Source organism: Pecten maximus, chromosome 3, assembly GCF_902652985.1.
Source record: "Pecten maximus chromosome 3, xPecMax1.1, whole genome shotgun sequence".
Lineage (NCBI taxonomy): Eukaryota > Metazoa > Mollusca > Bivalvia > Pectinida > Pectinidae > Pecten > Pecten maximus.
In genome coordinates, this window is record NC_047017.1 from 26,414,437 (window position 1) to 26,442,363 (window position 27,927).

A 27,927-nucleotide genomic window follows, 5' to 3' on the forward strand; every position below is an offset into this window, starting at 1 on the left:
TTTTGTAATAGGTCTCACACAACTAATAATTTCACTCTATGTTATTACCAATGACTCAATCCCCTAAATCGCTCATTTGAAGTTCAAATGTTGTGAAATTTATATCAAATTAAAGTTTGAAGATTTCCAGAAAAATCATGTTATTGGATAGGTTTAATAGCATATAAGAGCACACCTGTACTTGGAAGACAGTAACCCTGATATTTACAGTGCACACGGGAACCCCCACCTGGGGAATTCCCGCCTTTTTACACCTGGATTCCTACATCTTACTATTTATACCAGGAGTGTATATTTTTGAAATCTCTTTAGCTACAAACCCAAGAAACACATTTTCTTCAGGGACTTGGACTTGGTTCAGATGAAACACCAGCTGATTGGCTGAATTAGTTGTGTGAGACATATTAGATAAACAGTTATTTCCCTGTAAGTGCTAAAAAACTGAATTTAAAACGTAATTTCACCATAGAAATCACGTTTGCTGCGGGCGAGGGGAGGTAACCGTGATCGAAGTTTACAAAATGAGTAATTATTGACCTTATTAGTGCCGTTTGTACTTTCAACTTCATATGCCTGTACTGTATACTCTGTTTAATTAATACTAGTAAGCTGTATTCTTTCTAGAGCATTTTCATATTCAAGACATTTTTTTCTGGGTTTTAACAGAAGATCTTATTAAGGGATAGTGCACGGCAACATTAAAATAGTTTATTCACAAATTCTCTCGATAGTTTCGGAAGGATATACATGTAACAAAGGCATCCTTTTGAGTGAACGATCGATAAATCAATGAAAAAGTACAAATTTAATACTCAGCATTAGGTTAAGTTCAAAACTCTGAAACAAATAAATAAATGAATAAAAAAAATTAATTAAAAAAAACAACAAAAAAACAGTTTTTATCTGTAACTTTTAAGAAATGCACAATTACTTTTCAAAAATGAAAATTGCTTTCCTGCTTCACAAAATATTTCAGTATTTAATTTTTGGTGTCGTAGATTACCATTCCAAAATGGCCGACCGTGCAATACCTCTTCAAGTTATTATAACAAAGCTTCGCATAATATATTTAGGAGAGTGTTTACTCCAGCTAGCAAGTTTATAGAATGTAAAATATTGGGCAAAGCTAATATAATTTTTTGTATGATTTAATTATATGATCGTGCTTTACCTGCAGTTTGTCTATAAATGTCCATTACTTCTCGCACACAAAGGGGCGTGTGCAAATATTTGATGCAAATATGAACCAGGAAGTTGGGAATTTTCACCTGTGATCCTATCACTTCCTCGTTGGCATTCTACATTTACTTACCCGTCCAAATAAAGAGTTCATACCTACATGGCTCTTTAACGAATAAGGAAATGACAGAAGAATAGTATTTTGCCAATCACCATCAGACAATTAGTGTTGGTCATGGTGTATTAAACATACCAATATAAGGAAACTTAATTGTTAACAAAGACATATACTGGCAGAGATGGGAGGTAACTCTACACCAATGTTAACTAAGTAGACAGGCCCTTACTTTCACTCTCAAATAAACCTTAACACACCCAGCCTTAAAGGTAATTATTATTCATTTTCAGGGAAGGCATGCCTTTCTTTGAATTCAAAATGATACCCGAAATTCCGCACATTCGTGAGGTATATAACAATAACAATTACTTTTACTTATTTTTTTTTTTCATAACAGCAGAATGCTTATCAGTATACATTGTATACATGGATATAATAAAAGACATATCACAATGTACATGTACATACATATATCTGGAGAACGATTTATAATAAACTAATACATGTACATGTGTTATACAATATATTTTAGACATAACAATACAAGTAAACTCAACTGAGAAGCATCTATCGACAGAGTCACGAGTTAAATCAATGGCAATGGTACCTTCAATTACACCAATGTTACCACTTTTATTTAATACAAGTTTAATAAACGTATGTTGTACAATATCATCAATTTGTATCATACAGACAAACAGACAGATGGACGGACTGACAAAAGTTTAAGTAATACAGGTTCATTTTCATCGGCTTTTATTTGCGTTAAAAGTGATGCCTGAATAATGATGTTGCATTAAAATGTATGAACGTACGGCTCATTCCCCGAACATCAACTCTGGTAAAGACAAATGAATGTGTTTCTGTAGGAAGTTCTTTGAAGTTCAGTTATAGTCTGTTTCAATATGGAATACCAACTTAGGTAAAAAAAAATAGGGCAACTTAGGTATATGAATCAGAAATAGTTTTCTAAATTCCAATCACTATCATATAGATTATTTTACTAGTAAGAATGAAACGACAATATCATATCAATAAATAAGTATAAAATCAGTAAAAAATAAATATGACATACATGTATGTATATGGTAAATTTTATCTTATATATATTTTTGACATGTTCACATCATCATCAATTGTCATTATTATTTTTGGTAATGTATATTCAGTTCACCATGTATGTTATATGGGACAAGACGGATGATAAGTTTTATACTTGTGTCTAAACTCATTTTTGTTTTGACAAATAAAATAGGTCTAAACGAAAAATAAAAAATCTAATTTTCAAAGCACTATGCCTAACTATCTATTTCACTCTTGATAATGACAATCTTAGATTAAAACATATAGATAAAAGATAAATAAAATTAGAAATTGTTTTCTAAATGCAACGCACTAATTATATATATTACTATTAATAATGACCTGTGCGTTCTCCATTCCGTGTATGATAAACAAAAATTATTACTACTAAGCCTGAAACAGATACACACAAGAATGTTACAATTGTTCTACAAGAACTGATCTATACAGTAATTATATGATAATCTAAACAAATCTGGAAAAATCAATTTATGTATAGGTATTCGAAGTAAACCTGTACTAATCAAACCTGATTACAGCTACAACTTTACAAGAATTTTACAATTCTTAATTGTCTATACAAATCTGAAAAACGTACAAAGCTAATCAATATGAAAAAAATCAATGTCTAACTAATATACAATTGCTTTACAGTGAAATAGTATGAATTTAAGATTCCGTAATTATGCCAATTTAAATGCTAAATCAAATGATGATAATCAGATATATATTTACAATATAAATGAAAAATGATACCGGGCTGAATTTGCTGAAATAATTTAAAAGAATGTAAATTAAACAGTGGTATTAACGTATTGTTTGAATATTTACACTAAATCTGAAAACAACCACAAATTAAATCAATGTGACACAAAATTTAACAAAATGTTGAAGTTCGATAAACTTTTTTCAGAAAATATTATTTAGAAGTATTCAACGTAGAACTGTTTTACAATTCAAGATTCAGTAAGTATTTACATGTATATGTCTGCCGTGATGTTGATAATTCAAATATCAAAGCAAAATATGATGATTTTCCAAAGTGTGCTTAGTTTTATTTGTGAAACAGTTTGGCAATCATTAACAGCTAATGATTTTCTTATCACCAAACAGGTGAATTGATTTACCTGTGTTCTTACACTGAGGATATTTCTGTAACAGACTATAACTCCCTATCAACACACCTTCACCCCTATGTAAACACCTCACCCTCACCAGAGTTGGTGTTCGGGGGAAGACCCCGAACGTACAGCCGGCCCATTCCCCGAACACCAACTCTGGTAAAGACAAAGGAAGGTGTTTATGTAGGAAGTTCTTTAAAGTTTAGTTATAGTCTGTTTCAATATGAAATACCAACTCAAGTAAAAACAAAATAGGGTCAGCGCAGGTGTATGAATCAGATATAGTTGTCTAAATTCTATAACTACCTATCAACACACCTTAATCCCTATGTAAACACCCCACCTTAACTAGAGTTGGTGTTCGGGGAAGACCCCGTACAGCCGCATTATTTTACTACATTAACGTAAATAAGTCCACAGATAACACGAGGCTCCGTCATATTTTGCATGTCTTTTGGTGTGTTTAAGAACCTTTATGAATCGTTAGTGGAGCCCGTACTTTTCTATTGTGCCGGTATATGGGGAGTGAATTCTTATCGTTTTGTTCAAACTGTGCAAAACAAGGCCGGGCGCTACTTCTTGGGCTCCGGAAAAAATGCTTCGAACGTGGCGACTAGAGGCGACCTCGGGTGGAACTCGTGCGCAACGAAACAAAAAATAGAAGTGTGTAGGCTTTGCCTAAAAATCAAGTGTTGTGAGCCCGGGCGTCTTATAACAACAGTTCATATCTGGTCTCTCTCCCGAGGAAGAAGCTGGGACAAACGCGTGGAATCTCTGTTAAATGCACGGAACTTGAACTCTCTTTTAGAACCTAACCCGTCTTATACATCATGTCTCAATGAAGCAAAGCTATCGCTCCGATAAGAGGATGAAACTACATGGTATAGACAGATGTGGAACGATTCTGGTAAAGACAACGGTAATAAACCTAGGACCTACCGAACGTATAAATATAGTCTAGCTCCGGAACCTTATGTGACTTTGATCATGAATTATAAACATCGACAAACCCTAACCAAATTTCGTTGTGGCAATTTGAAACTTAAAGTAGAGAGACGGGTCGGTTTTCTCATCCTGTTACGCCTTTACAGGAGAGAAAGTGTACTTTATGTCATTCAGACTCTATAGAAGATGAAACTCATTTTCTCATAGATTGTGACTTTTACTCAGATTTGAAACTTTCTTTATACAGCAAAGCATTATTTTATTTACCAAATTTCACAAATCTTGATTCTTCAATCAAATTACAATTTCTTATGCAAAATGCGAACTTACAATCCACGTTAGCATCGACATTATACAACATGTACAGACGAAGATTATGTTTTAATTTTGTTTAATTTGTACATTATCATGTATCTTTACCCAAATACGGAGGTTATGTTACTACACTGGTAGTTTTACTAATCTTGCAATTTCAGATAAGTCGAAGTTGTGTTCTTAAATCCTAAATAAATTTAAGAAGATACTTGATATTCTTAATAGGTATAATTTTTTAAGTGTCTCGTAAGCCAAATATGGCTGGACATTTGGTATTTTTATCTATCATGACTGTGTTTTTACCATGTTGTAAAAATGTGTGACACTCTAATAAATAAAATATTGTATTGTATTGTATTGTATTGTATTTTGCAAAAAGAAATCGTATGGCCTGCGGCAAGGTATACTGGTGGCCGTGCCGATATAAATGAGATGATAGTTTGGACCTATCGACCAATTCAGCTTAAATTTAAAACAATATGCCATGACAGCATCGGTTTCTTTATTGGATTAAGTTTTACAAGTTATCGCTAAACATGACAAAGACAAACATACATGGTATAAACGCTGTATACTACACATACATATCAAATTACAAACTGTATCATGTACAATATCACATTATTTTTTATAAATGGAAAACGTTATAATTAATTCTCAGATGCTGACCGAAATCTAACCACCCAGTTCCGTTATTTGACCATGTTCATTTTGATGACTAATTAAGAATACTAGTATATAGGTCAGATATATCGAATTATTACGACAGTTTTGATGAAGATGGTATATATGGAGATCACAGGGGGTAGCAGAAAATCGTGCTATGTGAAATTAAAACGAGAAAGCATGACGGAATAGTCACAGAACATGACGGAATAGTCACAGAACACGACGGAATAGTCACAGACCACGACGGAATAGTCACAGAACATGACGGAATAGTCACAGAACATGACGGAATAGTCACAGAACACGACGGAATAGTCACAGAACATGACGGAATAGTCACAGAACACGACGGAATAGTCACAGAACACGACGGAATAGTCACAGAACACGACGGAATAATCACAGAACACGACGGAATAGTCACAGAACATGACGGAATAGTCACAGAACACGACGGAATAGTCACAGAACATGACGGAATAGTCACAGAACACGACGGAATAGTCACAGAACACGACGGAATAGTCACAGAACACGACGGAATAGTCACAGAACATGACGGAATAGTCACGGACAACGACAGAATAGTCACAGAACATGACGGAATAGTCACAGAACATGACGGAATAGTCACAGAACACGACGGAATAGTCACAGAACATGACGGAATAGTCACGGACCATGACGGAATAGTTACAGAACACGACGGAATAGTCACAGAACACGACGGAATAGTCACAGAATATGACGGAATAGTCACAGAACATGATTGAATAGCCACAGAACACGACGGAATAGTCACGGACCATGACGGAAGAGTCACAGAACACGACGGAATAGTCACAGAACACGACGGAATAGTCACGGACCATGACGGAATAGTCACAGAACACGACGGAATAGTCACAGAACACGATTGAATAGTCACAGAACAGGATGGAATAGTCACAGAACACGACGGAATAGTCACAGAACATGATTGAATAGTCTCAGAATGTAACCCTGTTAAATACTAGCCGCAATATACCGCTCGGCTAGAGAGATCTTCTCTTTAGCTCGATCGGTTGAGCGTAAGACTAGTAAGCCAGAGGTCACGGGTTCGATCCCTAGCGGAGGCAGTGATTTAAATTTAAGTTATCATGCGCTCTGTTACAAGAACATGACGGAATAGTCACAGAACACGACGGAATAGCCACAGATCACGACGGAATAGTCACAGAACATGACGGAATAATTACAGAACACGACGAAATAGTCACAGAACACGACGGAATAGTCACAGAACAAGACGGAATAGTCACAGAACACGACGGAATAGTCACAGAACACGACGGAATAATTACTTCCATGATGACTAATTTGGGAAAATTGTGTCAGTACAGAACATAGCTGTACAAATCATACTTGTATTCTCACAATATCAGGAAATAAATCCCGTCTTGAATCATGTAGTCGATAAATAAGTCGGCTTTTGAGAAAAAAATATTTACTATTCATTCTATAGTCTTCCGAGATATGAAAGATTTCTTTACCAACGTAAGCCTCAATAGAAGTCCATCCAATTAAAGAATTAGCCATATCAGACCTAGTTCTAGTTCTTAGCCTTAAGGTAGATTTTATTTTCGATTTAGATGTAGAATTTGATTGCGGTCTTATGTAGTTGTTTTGTCATTTATCAATTCGTAATAAGCAGTAACATTGTCTAAAGGACTTTGTATATAATTTTCTATAATGAACTATTTAAAGTGCTATCGTATGACTAATTAACTGTTTGTAATTTTACAATATGACTTTATGGGTAGGTTAAGTTTGAACATCTAACATTAAGCAATTTGTGTTGGAAAGTAAATTTGATGACAGATCACAGATACTGAGACTCTCTTAAACATTTAGCATATTTGCCAGCGTTCACAACTTATGCCACACGATATTCGAATCGCTTAACATAGCATAAACAGACCGCCGCTCGCCGATACAGTAGTAGCTGCAGTCTTGGTCTCTACAGCTTTACAACAAACCCAAAGAATATGGCTAAGAAGACACAGGTTTATCTTGTATCTTATTTTAGTTTAACTTTAATAATCCAGTTCCCTTGGTAGTTGTTTAGTAAGGCGTTCTTTGATATCAGATCGTCTGTCATTCGGTACAAGCCATCATGTACGTCGACATATTAACTTCTATACATTTGTATGAATTATCAATACGTTCTTGGCAGCAAACGTACAAAAACGTTTATGCCTTTAGGGCTAATGTTAAAGTTACACAATTAACATCAAACTGTTACATGGTGGCACCATGTGCACTTGATAACCAGATCAAATCACTTCTCAACCCCATTATTTCCTAATATGAAGTTATAGATTGATATTTTTTTTAGAGATTTATAGACGGTACTTCTTAAACCTAGCCTTTTATCTCACCTTTTTACGTAATGTATCAATTACTAATTAACACTTAAATGTGTTTCGATCAATTGGAATTGATTTCACATTAATGAGCTAGATAAAGAAAAATTCCTATTTTTTTTTTTTTTTTTTTTTAGAAATGAGTTTATTTAGCAATATGTATCATCTTCATCCTTTGGTAAGGTTCTCGTAAAATGTCCACATCAATAATTCAACATTCATGCTTAAAGGGACTGAATGATTAGATTTTCATTTTATAGCATATAAAAAAAGGTACAAGAATGAGAAGTATATAAAAATATGCACTTGGTTAATTATATAAAGTTAAAGTGTCCACAAGATTTGTTTTAAGAATCATGAAAAATTAAACTAAAATAGGAACGATACGGAGCCCTTTGACTGACATGCTACACACTTATTTTATTTCGTTATATCGAAATGTTATTCCGTTTAATCGAAATGCTATTTCGTTTTATCGAAATGTTATTTCGTTATATCGAAATATCAATTCGTTTTATCGAAATGCTATTTCGTTTTATCGAAATAATAATTCGTTTTATCGAAATGTTATATACAAATGGGTTCCGTTGTTGATCTGTCCTTCCGTCTGTCTTTCCGCATGATATCTTTTGAAGGAATGATAAGATTTTGATGAAACTAGTAGATTATCGTCATATTGCGCACATATTCAATGAGGCTGCTTTGACCTGATTGGCTTTAGGCACAATATCTTTTGAGGGAATGTTTAGATTTCAATGAAACTTGCTTAGTAGACTCATTGCCTAAGTCCCTATAGTTCGAGTATCGCAATATGTAATGATTCTAAATGCTATGTCATGTGTTTTATGTTTTTATGCATGTTGCCAATTTATTTTCATGTAATGCAATATTTGAATGGGCGTGGGATCTTGACAACTGTCCTTGTCCTCCTTCATTTGCTTGTTAAGTTGTATAGTGCTGCATATTAAATGCAACCAACAGAAGTAAAAGTTTAGTAATTGTGTTGAAAATTGATCTTATAAAGGGTAATTGTTGAAAAAATTGAACTGTGATCACATTTAACATTGTAACTCTGTTATAATATTGGCCCAGTTTCATCAATATTCCTTAAATACTTATGTAAGAAAGTTTCTTAACTGAAAATTGTCCTTAGGAAAACACTACAGACGTGAAGGATTTTTCCTTAAGAGTTTCCCTAAATCCTGTAATGCTTTTCTTTGGAGAATTCTAAGTAAAGGACTTTCCTGAAGTTCAGAAATATTGATGAAACCAGAGCCAATTAGTTTGTCCTCCTCCAATATCTGTTTGGATATGTTATTTTTTGCATTAATGTTTTATCTGTGTTCCTTTCTGAGTGTCAACAAATGATCGCAAGTGTTGTTGCTGTTTGATCATCTTGTCACAGAGCCGTGAAGAACATGGATACTACCACTCTGTCTAAAAGGCATGATCATCTATTACATGTATATTACATACTACACATGGTATGATATGATCAGGGGTATAAATAATATAAGTCTGGTCCTCTCAACAGTCATTGCATGTCAATTATTTTGTATATGTTATCAATTTTTCATTCAAGCTTTTATGTTGTTGGGTGTTTTAGAGTCACCAACTATAGTTTTAATAATGTTTTACTTTATGTACTTTTCGCAGTGCGTATTGTTTTTTACACTGTAAAATCATGTTATATTTCGACAGTGTTTATATATAAAAATAAATGGTGGTGTTCTGATTGATATTTAATTGCAAAAGAAATAACGTGACTTGGAAGTACACACTATACATAAGGACACTTTTAGAGGAAGTCAGTGACACAAAGTTTCATAAATTACCATAACATAGCTTTACATGCATGTAAATTTTAATGATTGACCTAAATTGTATAGGTACATTAGACATTGTATCATTTTAAGAGAACAGAAAGTATGATAGTCTTTTTCCAACCTGCTTCAAGTAGATGTTGTATTTCAAATTTCAAAACTGATCTGTATTAATAAAAAATGGAAATCAATCCTGTTTGTCTATACTTGTGATTTAACGAAATCAGCTGATTTTGTCTTTTCATCCCGGGACTTCTTATTATACTGGAATGATTTTTTGCGGTGTGTTAATGATAAAAAAAAGATCTAATAGCAAATAGCAATACAAGCAGAATCCAAAAATTATCTTATAACATGGTTGCGTAATCAATGTTACCACCGATGAAAATTCGTTTTGAGTTCTACCAGAGAAATTTATCTTGAACCTATTTGGAAATGATCCTGCAATGGTCCTTCCCAAGTGTTGGTATTTTATCAAACTGTTTTGAAATCCGAGTGACTGCTATCTTGGAGTAAAACATCGTTTCCTGATCGAATCGTCCTTTGTCCGTCCGTCGTGCGTACTTAAACAATTTACATTCGACTTCTCAATATATGTAAAGCTCTGAAGCTTATATTGAACCGTACCATTCTTGAAGAAGCGGCTATCAAATTTGTCATTGACATTTATTCAAGATCATTTTGGCCAAATAGGCTAAAATATCTAACTTCCTCTCAATATCCAAGAGAACAAGAGAACTGATATTAGGCCTGTAGCATGATGGGATAAATGGCCTCACAGTTTGATCAAATGATCATTTTGACTTTGACCTACGGTTCTAAAGTACTTTAACCCAAATTATTTTGCGCTAAAATCCATTTATAAAGTAATAATTGCATCGGTTGATGCAAATTCCATATTGACGCAGCTTGTCATAAGAATCAAAATGCCATATGCATTTGACCCTTTTGAACAACAAAGTCGTCTCCTGAGTTAATGTTTTGGGCGAAGTTCTGTTCCTTCTTGGTCAAAAACACTCATCAAAATTATTACTTCCTCCTTCCTTGCATTGATCCTATGACTCCATTTTTTGATACATCCGGTGATATTCATGCATTATTCCTGATCCCTTATGTTCATAACGTCTGGTCCATGTTTATACCTGTACAAACCTTCAATGTGCAATATCCGTATCAGCTTTCTACTACTGAGGCTAAATCCATGTTAATGCTTTAAGATCAAACCAATTTTACATACTTTAACCAACCCTAATGAGAAATAATTTATCAACAGCTCCAAACCAGAATCTGTCATGACAAAACATGTAGACTTCAGGACAAAATGGTATTTCGATAAAACGAATTATTATTTCGATAAAACGAAATAACATTTCGATAAAACGAAATAATATTTCGATATAACGAAATAACATTTCGAAAAAACGAAATAATATTTCGATTAAACGAATTATTATTTCGATAAAACGAAATAACATTTCGATAAAACGAAATAACATTTCAATAAAACGAAATAATATTTCGATATAACGAAATAACATTTCGATAAAACGAATTAATATTTCGATAAAACGAAATAATATTTCGATAAAACGAAATAATATTTCGATATAACGAAATAACATTTCGATAAAACGAATTATTATTTCGATAAAACGAAATAACATTTCGATAAAACGAAATAACATTTCAATAAAACGAAATAATATTTCGATATAACGAAATAACATTTCGATAAAACGAAATAACATTTCAATAAAACGAAATAATATTTCGATATAACGAAATAACATTTCGATAAAACGAATTAATATTTCGATAAAACGAAATAATATTTCGATATAACGAAATAACATTTCGAAAAAACGAAATAATATTTCGATATAACGAATTATTATTTCGATAAAACGAAATAACATTTCGATAAAACGAAATAACATTTCAATAAAACGAAATAATATTTCGATATAACGAAATAACATTTCGATAAAACGAATTAATATTTCGATAAAACGAAATAATATTTCGATATAACGAAATAGCATTTCGATAAAACGAATTAATATTTCGATAAAACGAATTATTACTTCGATAAAACGAAATAATATTTCGATAAAACGAAATAACATTTCGCTATAACGAAATAGAATAAGTGTGTAGCATGTCAGTCAAGGGGCTCCGTAGAACGACCTACATGTAGTCACATTTTTATATCATTATCTTTAGGCGAGTGTTAACAATGCCTTTACGCATGCGCGATACGGGAAATTGTTTACACATACCTTTGATTCCATTTTCGTCGAGTGTCGTATATGAGCAAATACTACATTTCATTCCTAGGTCTACAGAGACGTATATATGCTGTAGAGCTAAGTGAATCAACATCATTGATTATCGTATGTGTCATACCTATGTCACTTTGGCCATGTTTTCAAATGCTCTGAATTCATTTGTCTACTATATGTATTTGATAATCATGAGTTTTAGCAGACACAGTTTCTTTTAATTATTTGTATCGATTTTGACACATATTTCAAATCTCGATTTTACGTCAACAGATATGTACATGTATTCAGACTGTCGTTTCTATTGTTTAGACAATGTCGCCTACATTTGCCAATATGATTACTGATCACGGGAAACGATAATATAGAAATAAAATTGATATAACACATAAATAAGACACAATGATCCTGTCTTTATGTCGAACGATTATCGGTGCATATTTATCCTAATTTAAATCGTAGTACCCCCCCCCCCCCCCCCCTCATTATTTAAGATGGCGACAGTATTTCTTTTACTCATCTAAAATGGCATAACACCGAGTTTTGTAAGGTTTTTCAATGTGTATAGGAATTTGAATTTTAGTGGTCGTGGTTACTGCCTGATGTAATGTATTACTGCCTATCTCGAAACTGTGTCTACACTGTATATATTACCGTGATTTCCCATTCATCTTTCCCCGGCGTAGTTACTTAAGACTCGGAATAATATGTAATATGAAACAAAATAAATTAATATTGATAAATAAATATGTCTTTGTTTTGTTTTTGTTTGTTTTTCTTTTTTGCATATCAATTAATGGCATTTCACTTAAGGTCGCATGCTTACATCCAACTTGATATTGTGAAAAGAATACACTTTGTCAATTCATCTTCCAAATAGCTTTTCTATTGTGGTAGAAATAGGTCGTACAAATATGCTGTTGTTGGTATTGATTTCACTTTCGTTATTTATTTTTCCAAAAAATATACATATAGCTGGATAAAGTAGATAGCAATTAATCAGGATATTGTTTATACTATATTGAATTTTTCTATGGAGACTATTTTGATTACATAACTACTCCAAATAAAGGGATGAAGAAAGAAAACAAATATTTTCTTTCATACATACATACATTCACACATGATAAATATTAATTTGATAAAGAATAATGATTCATGCATTATATTGAGTGACAATTTCAAAATTGTTCTTCAAATTTGCTATGTTCAGAAAGCCTTCTGTTATTTTTGTTTATAATTATAGAATATTTTTATCAAGGAAAATATTAAGATATGCTATTTCTTGTGATTTTCTATGCTTGCTGAAAATAAATGTCAATATTTTGAATACCGTTAATCTTATTTGCTTGATTGTATTACCGAAGTTAAGTTTCCTCTCGAATTGTTTTACTACTTGACACTCCCTAATGGATATCATTTGCAAAACAGAGTTGAGAGGTTATTTTCTTTTTATTTGTTTTGTGGTTACATATTTGTTGTGACTGATTCTATATTGGAACCATTGATGTTTACAATATGATGTTGCTTAAAACAAATTGTATGAGTGATTTCCAGCATTTGGCATGTTTTATGAATTCTAGCTCTTCAGATATTTTTGTCAGGTATTTACTTTTAATTGGTTAATACATGAGTTATTAAGTCAGATCCCTCTGTGTACATTTGTTATTGCAAAGTAGAAATATCGGTATGATACTGCCACAGTTGAATGTCTGATATGTATGGAATTACATAGTAGAGACACAGTATCATGTCTGTTTTGATTGGAACTACATAGTAAATATATCTTAGACAGTGTGGTAAAATCACAGTATAGAATCTGTTTTGTATGGTATAGTAGATATATTTAAAGCATTGTGGAAGAGCCATAGTATATTGTCTGTTTTGTTTGGTATTACATAGTACATGATTTAACCCCAATCCAGTTACATATTAAATCAATATCTGGTCCAGGGAATTTTACTAATTGGGTTGGGTTAAGAAGAATGCATCTTAAAGTTTTTTCAAGAACCCTCCAATGCTACTCTAGTGCCATCTGCATAATGGGTAATGTGTATTATACAATGACATTTTACCAGTTTCTTTCATGCCTTCATATTTTTTTATCAACATTCCAAGAATGATTACATTTTTTTCACAACAGATAAGAAGAGATGGCGATTTTAAGATATGTTTCCCTGAACAAAATGATTTAGCATTTTCAGCAGAAGTTATTGTCCTTTGTTTATTTCTGGTACTTAAGAAAAATGTCTTCAAAAATATTTCACCACCGAATGGCCTGTCAACTTCAAACATTTTCGTCATCACACTAAAATAGATTCACGTTCAATCTCGCGCAAAAAAAAACTTGTAATTGCCAGAGGAAGCGAACATTATCGGATCTTTCTGGGGGAACGGGCAGGATCGCCTCACAGTTTCTATGTGCGTAGCCAATGGGAAGTCAGTATCGCTTCATAATTTTTATGTGAGTAGCCAATGGGAAGTCAGCATCGCCTCATGATTCTTATGTGCGTAGCCAATGGGAAGTCAGTATTGCCTCATAGTTCTTATGTGCATAGCCAATGGGAAGTCAGTATCGCCTCATAGTTCTTATGTGTATTATCTATTATCACCTCATAATTACCATGTGTGTAATATATGGAAAGCCAGTATTGCCTCATAGCTCCCAGTAAATGGTCTGATATTTACTTTTAATTGATTATAAATCAGACTAGAGTCGTCCTCCGAATGTTTTTTTTTTTGTCGATATGGAATCGTGTGTTGATGACTTTAGCATATAAGTCCTAATATATGTGCCAGGGGTAGGTCAAACTTAATTATTTCAAGGGATAATTTAAACTTGCAACGTGGTAAGTGTTCTTATATACAATAGTATTATAGTTCATGGGGTAAAGCATAACTTACATCTGCAAATCGACGACTTCAGGACAAAGAACCGTTATATCTGTATTCGAAGTTTAATAGATTAACAATGCATAGTTAAGAAGATTTCGTAGAAAATCTGACATTTTTTGATGCCGTTTATAGAACGACATACATAACGAAATTAAACGGGAAAATTCTAGGCATGAAAATTTCAGAAATGGCTGCCGCGAGGAACGTAATTTCCAAATCCGAATCGCAGTAGCCAATAAATATCCAGATTACTTTCAGTGTGCATGCATACGATATAGTAAAGACGATAAGCCGAATTCAACCTGGCGTAAGCGAGTCTTGGTTTTATGGATTTAACCGCATGTAATAGTAACCATAACTGCTTTGTTTACGATCCTCTATCACAGCTTTCCACATAACGTCGATTTCTTTGTTTTTTGCAGGCATCACTAAATATGTACAATTGGAATGTTTTTCTTTGTAGCATTTAAGGCCTTCTGGATGACTAAAAGTTAAATTTTTACCATAATTATCAAAATTTACATTTTTCACCCGGGACGGGAGCAAACCAAACAAGAAAAAGTCATCCACCCAGAAGAAAGGTGCACCGATAGCTGCGTGGAATAAAGCTGGTACCAGATCCGTTGATATAAATACAACAAAGCCACTGCAGTACATGTGGGGATACAATGAGAAATACCTATATTCGTCGGCATGGACATACCACTTACTGTTGCGTTTTCGGATAATCGGCATTGTATTTGGCTCAATACGATTACAGAATATATTTTTCTTTTTGTGTGCTAACTTATTACGAGTTTCCTCGAAATATTTAAAGAAATTGATCAAAGAATCATCATCGACTTTAACAACCATCTCTGCATTCATACAGTTCTCGGTAATCCAGCGGTATCCCATTACACCTTTATTGGTTAAATTCCGATAAGAATCTATAAACTTTCCTTGTATAATGTCTTGATATTTGTTGGATTCCATCTCTAGCTTCACTTGCAAAGTGACATCTGTTACCAGGCCGAGCAGGAAAACTACACGAACACTCTCAGGACTGTAGAATGTCGTGTTAAGCCAAGTCCGTCGCATTTCAGAACGGATAAAGAAATGGTTTGGGGCGGTATGCACCATCACAAGGACAGAAACCTTATCTACTCCACGACATATTTTGTTGTTGTTGATATTATACGGTGCGTCTACCATGATTGAATATTTCGTCTTTGCCATTATCCGGCGACGAACCACGTGATCGTTATGATTATCATCATCATCGTTGCCAAGGACCCAACGCACCGATGATTGCTGTCCTTTGGAGACATCACGATAGTCCATTATCGCTCTCGGTCGGTACAATTCGTGAATGACCGTAACAGTGAATAGAGTTGTGGCAACTATCATGCCAATTGAAATGAATTTTATATATGATATCAATCTATGCATCTTGTTGTTCTTTAGTGAGAATTGTTCCTCGCAGTGTTAGGGAGTACCACTTCAAGCTGTTTTCTGAAAGGAGAAGCAAGGTATTGCATGTTAAATATAACAAAATAAACGTCATTCTAGCAACGCACAAGAAACAGTACATTGACGCAACATTTAGGATACATCAGGGGATGTCAGCATCACAGCATCTGAAGCTGAAATGAATGCCTGTGATGCAGGAATTATGTTTATTTTATATACAACTCAGGAATGGTTTCTACTTTTGTCGATATCATCGTCTATTTCAATGTAAGCTAAATGTTAATGGCGAGATGTTCAGGGGACCTAAAGTTAGGAACAACACCGAAGGTGACACGAAACGCAAGAAATGAACGAAATAGAAACAGTAAAACGCAAAGAGTGAACTATCCAAAACCCATGTGAATCCGTATACTATATGAAACACTATACAATGTGAAGCACTGCAATGTGAAACGCTATACCATATGAAATATGTGAAAGGCTATATCAGGTGAAACACTTTACCATGTGAAACACTGTACCATATCAAACACCAAACTATGTGAAACACTATAGAATGTGAAAGGCTATATCTTGTGAGACACGTTAGTATGTGATTCGATATACCATGTGATAAACTATAACATGTTAAACACTTTACCATTTAAAACTATATATACCATGTTAAACACTTTACCATGTGAGACACTGTACAGTGTGAAATGCTATATCATGTGAGACACTGTACAATTTGAAACGTTATACCATGTGAGAAAGTCTTCCATATGAAAGGCTATACCATTTCAGACTCTTTAGCATCCGAAACACTATATGAAAACGCTACAAAACAGAATTGTCCTTGCGCGTATTGCGCTTGGGTAATAGATTGAAAATTTTGATGTAGCATCTATCCTTCGATTTAGAAATGATTATTGGATGTCGTTTAAATGAACGAGCATTTCATTTACCGCCTGCTAGTAATTTCTTTAATACGTTGGGGATTTAACACAAATATATCGATCGGCTAGTCTTTCGTCATTTGTTTCTATCATACAACGTTAGTTGCACGTATGATCCGTATTAGGTTCCTTATATGTTACGCAACTCAAATACTCTGAAACCTAGCGACATGCATGAGAGACGGCTGGAAAAAATACGACAAGGTCATAAATATGCCTAAACACTACTTTAACCTAGCTTATGGGTGTGCCATAGAGTGAGCTGAGAGGTCTGAATCGCAAATCAAACACTCTTACCCTTAGGTAATGGCGCCTTAGTAACCTCCAATACCTTAACGCTATGTATAATTTTTAGTATTATGAAATAATAAGCCCTATTTTTGACTATTACAAATGTTGATAAAACATTTGTATTTATTAATTCACACAATGAAATACAACGTTTAAAGGTTTTGTTTGCTTTCAATTTTATATATTTTGTATATATGAACGTACCCTATGACTGGTATCACAAAATATTTATTTACAATATTTGTTTGCAAAAAAAAGGGGTGGGGGGGCATTAATGTCATATCATGCATATACTATCTTAATAAGTATACATAATCTTCATAAGCAATGTCATTCAATAAAATAATTCTCATTGCCTAAAATACGGTCATGCTGAGGATGAAATTTTGAGAGATTGACCTGAAGTCTCCCTTTTTAGAGACACCGAGTCAATATTGCATTAATAACAGCAAAATCATTTACCAAATTTAATTTTCCAATAATTGATAAGTATATCTACAACAATGAATGTCACATCTTTAAGTTTATCAACATAATCAATATGATATTGGTGGATGGTATACAGGGGTCGCATAGAGGATTTTGCGAAAAGTTATATTACTTTGATTTGGATTAATGCATATACATATGGAATTTTAAAATGTTTCTGTCGGCCCTTCTAATGACCAATCTCCGTTCTCCAACTCTCGACCCGCCATTACCCAGGCCATACGTGTATAGAAGGAAATTACTAGACGTACGACCATGTTTACTGCTTAACAGATCTAGATATGTTTTGCAGATAAATAGAGTGTTAGCGGTACTTTTTAATTGATGATGTAACTGATAGGTTCAGACATAGATATATATTCAATGTTGGTTACACAATGTCGGGGTATGTGTGTAATGGGTAACACTATCAATAGCATGTCAGTGTTATCCACACTTTGCTGGTAAAGCTTGTCATTACGAAATGACCAAAATATTTAAAACAAGAGGCCCAAGGGGCCTGTATCACTCACCTGGTTGGATTTGACCAAATGTCAAAATAATGGTTATGTTCAATTTGTTAATACACATACTCTCTAAGGGACTGAAAGAACCTATGGATTATTTTTACAACCTAATTGTGTTTGAAAACACTTAGTCCCTTAGGGTGGGAAAAGACCATTGGGCCTATTTTTACATCAGAATTGTGTTTATCCCTTAATGTCCAGCGATGTTATACATAGTTATGGGATGGAGGGTCACAGTAATCATTTATGCAAAATCTGTTCCCCTTTCACCAAGGATGTTTCTGACCAAATTGGGTTCAAATCCATTTAAAACTTTATGACTAGGAGCGATATAAAGTCAGATCTCTACAGGCCCCTTGGGGGTCAGAGTCAATATTTACATAAACTTTCTTTCCCCTCTTCCCCCAAGGATATTCCAGACCAAATTTGGTTAAAATCCATACATAACTTTATGATAAATGGCGATTCATAGGATAAACCCCTATTTTCCATATTGGGCCCCGCCCCTAATGCCCCTGGGGGTTCAGAGTAAAAATATATACAAACACGGTTCCCCTTCTTCCAAGGATGTTCCTGACTACATTTGGTTCAAATTCATTCATAACTTTACGACAAGTAGCAATTTAAAGGATTTACCCCTATTTCCCCCCCTTAGACTCCGCCCCTCAGGCCCATGGGGGTTCAAAGTAAAATTTATACAAACTCTGTTCCCCACCCCCAAGGATGCTCCTGACCAAATTCGGTTCAAATTCATTCATAACTTTATGACTAGTAGCGATTTAAAGGATTAACCCTATTTCCTCTATTTGGCCCCGCCCCTCAGGCCCCTGGGGATTCAGAGTAAAAAATTATACAAACTCGGTTCCCCTTCCCCCAAGGATGTTCCTGACCAAATATAATTAAAATCCATGAAAAATTTTATGACCAGCAGCGATTTAAAGACTAATCTCTATTTCCCCTATTTGGCTCCGCCCCTCAGGCCCCTGGGGGTTCAGAATAAAAATGTATACAAACTCTGTTCCCCTTCTCCCAAGGATGTTCCTGACCACATTTGCTTCTAATTCATTCATAACTTTATGATTAGTAGTGATTTAAAAGATTAACCCTATTTCCCCTATTTGGCCCCGCTCCTCAGGCCCCTGGGGTTCAGAGTAAAAATTTATACAAACTCTGTTCCCCTTCTCCCAAGAATGTTCCTGTCCAAATTTGGTTCAAATTCATTAAAAACTTTATGACTAGTAGCGATTTAAAGGATTAACCCTATTTCCCCTATTGGGCCCCGCCCCTCAGGCCCCTGGGGGGTCAGACCAACCGTTTATACAAAATTGGTTCCCCTTCACCCAAGGATGCTTCAGACCAAATATGAATCAAATCCCTTCATTTCTACAGAAGAAGAAGGATTTCAAAGAATTTGCTATATTTCCCCTATTGGGCCCCGCCCCTAAGGCCCCTGTGGGGCCAGACCCACCGTTTATACAAAATCGGTTCCCCTTCACCCAAGGATGCCTCAGACCAAATATGAATCAAATCTTTCATTTCTACAGAAGAAGAAGGATTTCAAAGAATTTGCTATATTTCCCCTATTGGGCCCCGCCCCTAAGGCCCCTGGGGGCCAGACCCACCGTTTATACAAAATTGGTTCCCCTTCACCCAAGGATGCTTCAGACCAAATATGAATCAAATCCCTTCATTTCTACAGAAGAAGAAGGATTTTAAAGAATTTGCTATATTTCCCCTATTGGGCCCCGCCCCTAAGGCCCCTGGGGAGCCAGACCCACCGTTTATACAAAAATTGGTTCCCCTTCACACAAGGATGCTTCAGACCAAATTTGGTCAAAATCCACAGAGCAGTTTAATTAGGACTAGTAGCGATTTAAAGGAAAAGTTGACGGACGGACGACGGACGACGGACGCCGCGCCATGCCATAAGCTCACCGGCCCTTCGGGCCAGGTGAGCTAAAAAAAAAGAATTTCAAATAATCGAACAGTAGTTCCTCGAATACTCACTATTTCTGCAAGTGCGAATTAAATTAGATACGGACTGTTGAGTCGAATAACAATTATTCTTCGAATATTCCTTTACATCCTTTTGAGTTCAAATTAACCTGACTGTTAAGCTCCTAAGTAATAATTTTGCAAAAATGGCACACGATGTTTTAGTTATTTCGTTCTCTTGTAGAAAAAAAGACGATTAAAGGAGCGAAGTAACGAAAACGTAAACAGGAAAACATTGTCATGTCTATACTGTTGTAGGATCCATCACGGATTTGATTATTCCTGTCACAACTATCAGCTATAGAAAAAATGAAAATATCAGCACATTTTAGGATCCACAATTAGTCTTTCTTTTATTGAGTTCTCAGCGATATGCATCTTCTTCTTTTCTTTTTTTTCTAGTTGATTTATATCTATATTTTATTACAATAAAAGATATAGAAATAAGAATGATTTTAGCATGAAACCAATACTTCACTATTCACAATACATGTAACCATTCGTTTCGTATTATTCACATTTAACAACCGAGCCGAAATGGAAACTTAGCATATCGTTTTAGTGTATCCATGTCCATTATAAATAAACCATAAATTCATCAATCAATCATTTTTGCTATTTCTATTATTTTCGTTTGATTTATTCATTCATTTAATTTTATTTATTTTGTTATTATGTATTAATCAATGAATCTATAACATCATGCATATGATATCCTTCTTCCTTTGTTCACTTTCAGTGAACAGTGTGAATCAGATTACAGAGAAAGCGCGAAGTAACTGCTGTTCCCTTTGACTTTGTTTGACAACAATATGACGAAGATAGGAAACAGTAAACCACTGTCAATTTTAATTTTAATCGTATGAAAAATAGGTATTAATAATAAACTACAAAACATGCCATATGCAATGCAAATCACAGTTTATCATAAACAATCCACCTTAGAATAATAATATGTTGAATATTATTTTTCATAGTGTATAGATAAATGTGTTCAATCGACTTGGAACGAGGTGATATAACGGCACACTTTTTGAGGGGTTCCTACGGCGCTTTGCAGTGAGTGTGATATGATTTTGCGTATTTATACACTGTCTGGAGTTTCTGATAGATGCATACTGAGGATGAAAGCATGACGAGATCGCCACAAGCCGCGACTCCTGTAGCGAAGTGTTTTTACACAAAATCATGGCACCCTTACCGCGCAACACCGGGAGAATCCCTCAAAACTCCTGGCCGATATCACTGTCTGTGAGGTTGACTGACCTCTTTGACAGATCAAATCTTCTAGTCTCATCTTATGTTAAACAGGACCTTGCGATGGTAGTTAGATATTTTAGCCTTACCTGTTTTGCTGTATTTATTTTAATCCATTTCCCGAACCTGTCGTAAATGTTTCCCTATTACCAGTCAACACGTCACCTGCCTGCAATGGTACAACACCGAATAGCCATATAAGAAAGAAAGGCGTGCAAAATCTGCCTGTTACATTTAGGGTGGTCCGAAGCAAATTTCTGGTTGGTGCAGAATACAACGGATTATAGATATTGAAAAAAATGAACCTTTTTCCTATTGGTTGGATGTATCACGTGAACGATATCTAGTTATTTTTGTTATAGCTCGAACGAGACGGGACCAAGTAATACGGATAGCCTTAATACAAATTGTTTAGGTGTATGTAAACATAACCAGCCGTTTTCAAAGTATAACACATTTTTTATTGATATTGCAATTCAACAGTATCGTGGAAAGTTGTTTATCTTAGTGTCATATTGTCGATAGAAACTCGTTAAGCTATAGGCTAATTGGTGATGTGACAATGAAAACCGATATTGTCCCTTGGACGTAAGTAAAATAACTATTTCAATTTGTCGCGTTGACACTCACTGGTGTTATTTCTGTTTTATATCTTCTAAAGGATAAGTCTCTTCTGTTAGCAAATGAAGACACTAAAAGAACGACCAATGCGTAAAGGAAAGTTGGATGATGGAATGGTTATGATATAGCGTAATTTCTTATGTTTAGTCCGAGGTTTATACACTTTTATTAACATCTGAAGCTAGCTATTGCAGGCTATCTGCCGTTATATATCTGTGAACTTATAGATATTTTTTTTTATAAATTAATAAAAAAAAAAAAAGAAGAAATACTATCTATATTGTTCACTCCTCGCGGACATGAAACAATAAAAATACAACGTTCAATAGGTTAACATACATAAACAAATTACATTTATGGATTTAACCTTTGGGATATATGAATGCCATGTCTGCATGCCGCGGGATATGTATCGGTGGGCGTAACACTCTGGACATTAAGGGACACATAGCGCGCCCCATAGAATATATTCTTAGAGGAATTACTCCATAAAAGCATGGTTAACATAAAAGTGAAATCCAATCCCTATATTTACACTTACGGATGTTGTTTCTATAAGTCTTTGTGATTACAATATTTTTTCTTGGAAAAGAAAAAAAAAAATCATATAAAAGTCGGACACGGTGGGAGCAGCCAATGGTGACGCTTCACAACAAATTGAAACTTTTTTTCCGCGGTAAAAAATAGTTCTGTTTTTTATTATGATATTAACATACATTTTTTGTATATAACAAAAACATTTTGATAGATTATCATATTTAATATTGTCAAACATGTTATTTAAAAAAAATAACCCTTTGTAACTTAAATTGTAAATGTAAACAAAGCCATGTGCTTGGCGAAAGTAGTTCCCGTACCCTGTCATATGTTCATACGCAAGTTCAAAGGTCAATGTTTCCATGCAAGAATGGTAAACAAATCGGTCTGGTATTGTTATATAGTGAGAAAACTTTGCAAGTGTAAATAAATGTGTATGGTTGAGAGTTAAACGATTTAAAATGATCTTTTATACTTTAACGATAGCTGAAACATAGAGATACACATAACATCACTTTGTCTTGTCTAGTAAACTGCAGTATATCGGACCGTAGAAACATGGTCTACAGCCTTAACCGTTTAAAGAAATCGACTCAAAATGGATGAGTACCTTATAAAATTAACAATCAAGTAACCTTGTAAAATATCATTCTCGTTTTTTTTGTTTTTTTTTAAAGTTTTTGTGACGTTCTGCACGGGGCCGCATTTTGTTTTAAAACGACACGCTATATCTTATTAGTATCATAAAAAGTACAATAAACGTCGTTTTTCACAGAAATGAAAAAGCTTAGAAAACTTATTATACTTGCCAATTTTGCGATAAACTTTCAAAAACATTTTTTTTTTTACTATCATATGTTGTCTTTATAGGTTGTTTTACAGTTTTCATAACGAGTGATATATGTTATTTCCTTACGGAGTTCCCGGCCGTTCCCGTATATAACTTGCAGTGATATTGTGTTTAAAGTGGGGAATAAATTTTACATCATTTTTGTTTAGATTATGCAAATGAAAATATAAGCCTGAAGATCGAATGCCAGTATACAGTCGATATGTATACAATTTAGATGCCAGCTTAATATTCATACCACCTTAAGCTTTTTAAATGAACATTGGCATCGTTATTCATGACCAGTGATTTTGATTATCAATTATTTTGTATATTATATTAACACCGTCTGCTAAACATAAATAACACCTGGCCAGTGTTTCTCCCTGTAAACCAACTAACACAATACATTTAACGTCAGTCAATATTACTTAACCTACCAAAACCAGTTTCGCAATTCATCCAGACAGTACTTTTAAAGTGGATCCATATCATATCGATCGTAGTATGATAACGAAATATCTGTGATAGAATTTACCTGGAAAACTGAATGACATTCTCCTGTTCATTGCTAGAACGACTAGGCTGGATGTGTATCCTAATTCCAACAGAACGCTGAAATCTATCGAATACTAGGTTTTGCATTCGAGACAGCAGGAAATGGATTATAGGATATCAACAACAGCAAATCAATTCCCTTTCTGTCGTCAACGAGATAAAAGCGTATTTCAACACATGAAACAATAGCATGACCGGAATAAATATTTGACGAGGAACATCGATATTAATTATTTACAATAACTTAGAATAGATGATGTAGATTATATGTAGCACATTTGACGCGGGCAGGGACATGTGAAGATTATCAGAAACTTGTACTGTATACTACAACACGTCTACCGCTATAATGGTAACAAAACACTTTTACCATAACACATAAATAAATAAATGAAATAAATAGATAAATAGATAAATAAACAAAGCGTACCTTTGTATATAACATAGCCCACCGTTGTATATAACATAGCCCACCTTTGTATATAACATAGCCCACCGTTGTATATAACATAGCGTACCTTTGTATATAACAAAGCGTACCTTTGTATATTACATATCGTACCTTTGTATATAACATATCGTACCTTTGTATATTACATATCGTACCTTTGTATATAACATATCGTACCTTTGTATATAACATATCGTACCTTTGTATATAACATAGCCCACCTATGTATATAACATAGCCCACCGTTGTATATAACAGAGCCCACCTATGTATATAACATAGCGCACCGTTGTATATAACATAGCGTACCTTTGTATATAACATAGCGCACATGTGTTTTATATGACGTAGCACACATGTATATGTATATATATATGATAGCCCATGTGTATATAACTTAGCGCACCTGTATGCGTTACATAAATAAAGAGTAATGACAAGTTTACCAACCGTAGATAACATAACAAGTTTACTATATCAGTCTGACGGTATAACATTAATAGCAGCATCACTGAATCTATAACATTGCCATCACATTCTCAGCCTGCCTGACTATTTTACATTGATATCACGAGTACAGCCTGTCTGAATCTGTAAGATTGGACCTACACTTACAACGTGTCTGACTGTATAACATTGACATCACACTTACAACGTGTCTGACCCTATCACATGAACATCATACCTACAACATGTCTGACCCTATCACGTTAACATCACACCTACAGTGTGTCTGACGCTATAACATGGATATCACACTTACAGCGTGTTTAACTCTATAACACTGACATCACACTTACAGTATGTCTGACTGTATAACATTGATATCATACTTACAACGTGTCTGACCCTATCACATTAACATAAAACTGTCTGACTGTATAACATTGACATCACACATACAACATGTCTGGCCTTATCACGTTAACAACACACCTACAGCGTGTCTGACTCTATAACATGTATATCACACTTACAACGTGTCTGACCCTATCACATTGCGACATCATGTTTACAGTTTGACTAACTATAAAACACTGACTTTCCACTTTCAGAATGAATGACTCTATAACATTAACTACACAATGATAGCCTGGCTGACTCTATAACATCCATCACACACCGATAGTCTGTCTGACTCTATAACATCAACTACACTCTGATAGCCTGTCTGACTGTATAACATCAACTACACACTGATAGCCGGTCTGACTGTATAACGTCCACTACACACTGATAGCCGGTCTGACTGTATAACATCCACTACACACTGATAGCCGGTCTGACTGTATAACGTCCACTACACACTGATAGCCGGTCTGACTGTATAACATCCACTACACACTGATAGCCTGTCTGACTATAACATTAACTACACCCTGATAGCCTGTCTGACTGTATAACATCCACTACACACTGATAGCCGGTCTGACTGTATAACATCCACTACACACTGATAGCCTGTCTGACTATAACATTAACTACACCCTGATAGCCTGTCTGACTGTATAACATCCACTACACCCTGATAGCCTGTCTGACTCTATAACACCAACTACACACTGATAGCCTGTCTGACTCTATAACATCCACTACACACTGATAGCCTGTCTGACTGTATAACATCAACTACACACTGATAGCCTGTCTGACTGTATAACACCAACTACACACTGATAGCCTGTCTGACTGTATAACATCAACTACACTCTGATAGCCTGTCTGACTCTATACCATCCACTACACCCTGATAGCCTGTCTGACTGTATAACACCAACTACACACTGATAGCCTGTCTGACTGTATAACATTAACTACACACTGATAGCCTGTCTGACTGTATAACATTAACTACACACTGATAGCCTGTCTGACTGTATAACATCAACTACACACTGACAGACTCTCTGACTCTCTAACATTAACTACACACTGATAGCCTGTCTGACTGTATAACATCCACTACACACTGATAGCCTGTCTGACTGTATAACATCCACTACACACTGATAGCCTGTCTGACTGTATAACATCCACTACACACTGACAGACTCTCTGACTCTATAACATTAACTACACACTGATAGCCTGTCTGACTGTATAACATCCACTACACCCTGATAGCCTGTCTGACTGTATAACATCAACTACACACTGACAGACTCTCTCACTCTATAACATTAACTACACACTGATAGCCTGTCTGACTCTATAACATCAACTACACACTGATAGCCTGTCTGACTGTATACCATCAACTACACACTGATAGCCTGTATGACTGTATAACAAGTATCCGTCATTAATTGTTGATGGTGTTTGACTATTGAACAGTATGAGATATATGATCAAGATATGATTACCACATATAAATCATCTTTGTATGTAATAAAAATATCAACTTACCTGGATTCCAATTGAAGACAGAGTCGCTTAAAAGGATAAACATTTAAATGTGAATTCCTGTATGTTATGAATTGCAGTTGCATTTCTCTGGGTACGCTTTGAGCAATTCTGGTAAACAAACCATTGACGGGATCACAGACATTGGGAGTCCTCCGCTCGTGTCAAATCAATGGCCAGTACTGTGTGCAGTGAAGTAGTTTATGTCATTCAAGGTATACCAAGGTGAGATCAGTGAGGCGTTATGTTAAAGCTACCCGTATGAATATTTGAACGGCTACCAATGCGACAAGTGTAGACATAATGTAATAATGTATTTAAAGTCGAAACGAGTTGGAACTAAACTCAAATTAGACAAAACAAAAACTGATGATAAAAGAACACTTAATACAGTATGAGAGATAGAAACCCGGTAAATATCATATGAACATGTTTTTTTTTCTGTAGTGAGACATTATTGATGCCTCTGAACCTGGTCTGGAAGCAGTGAGTCGTTGTGTATGCTTAGCAACCTCGTCCGTATATAGTGAGACTAATAGTATATAGTATGGATCTGTTCCGTAAACAGGGATATCTCAACCAAAGAGTGAGATAATCTTTAATGCTACTTGGAATGCTCGTCAAATTGATGACACTATCATTACCGACATTATAACAATGTAAAATGTTACGATATTATGAGCAGCGTACACTGTATTTGTGAAGTGTGTGGGAAATTATATATTTAGTTTAGTTTAAACATATTTTATTGGCATATAATAATGA

General features: G+C 34.7%; 1 protein-coding gene across 2 annotated transcripts; it reads right to left on the reverse strand.

The window, feature by feature from the left end:
• Positions 1–12,869: 12,869 nt before the first annotated feature.
• On the reverse strand, positions 12,870–27,350 carry LOC117323730 (beta-1,3-galactosyltransferase 5-like). Of its 2 annotated transcripts, XM_033879149.1 has the most exons (3): positions 27,166–27,333; positions 21,853–21,932; positions 12,870–16,329 (listed from the first exon to the last, which is right to left on the reverse strand). In XM_033879149.1, the coding sequence occupies exon 3, from the start codon at positions 16,264–16,266 to the stop codon at positions 15,160–15,162; it is 1,107 nt and encodes a 368-aa protein (XP_033735040.1). In that variant the 5' UTR covers positions 16,267–16,329; positions 21,853–21,932; positions 27,166–27,333; the 3' UTR covers positions 12,870–15,159. The 2 variants fall into 2 exon arrangements, with proteins under 2 accessions (XP_033735040.1, XP_033735041.1); XM_033879150.1 differs by lacking the exon at positions 21,853–21,932 and having other exon boundaries at positions 27,166–27,350.
• Between the last annotated feature and the right edge of the window lie 577 nt (positions 27,351–27,927).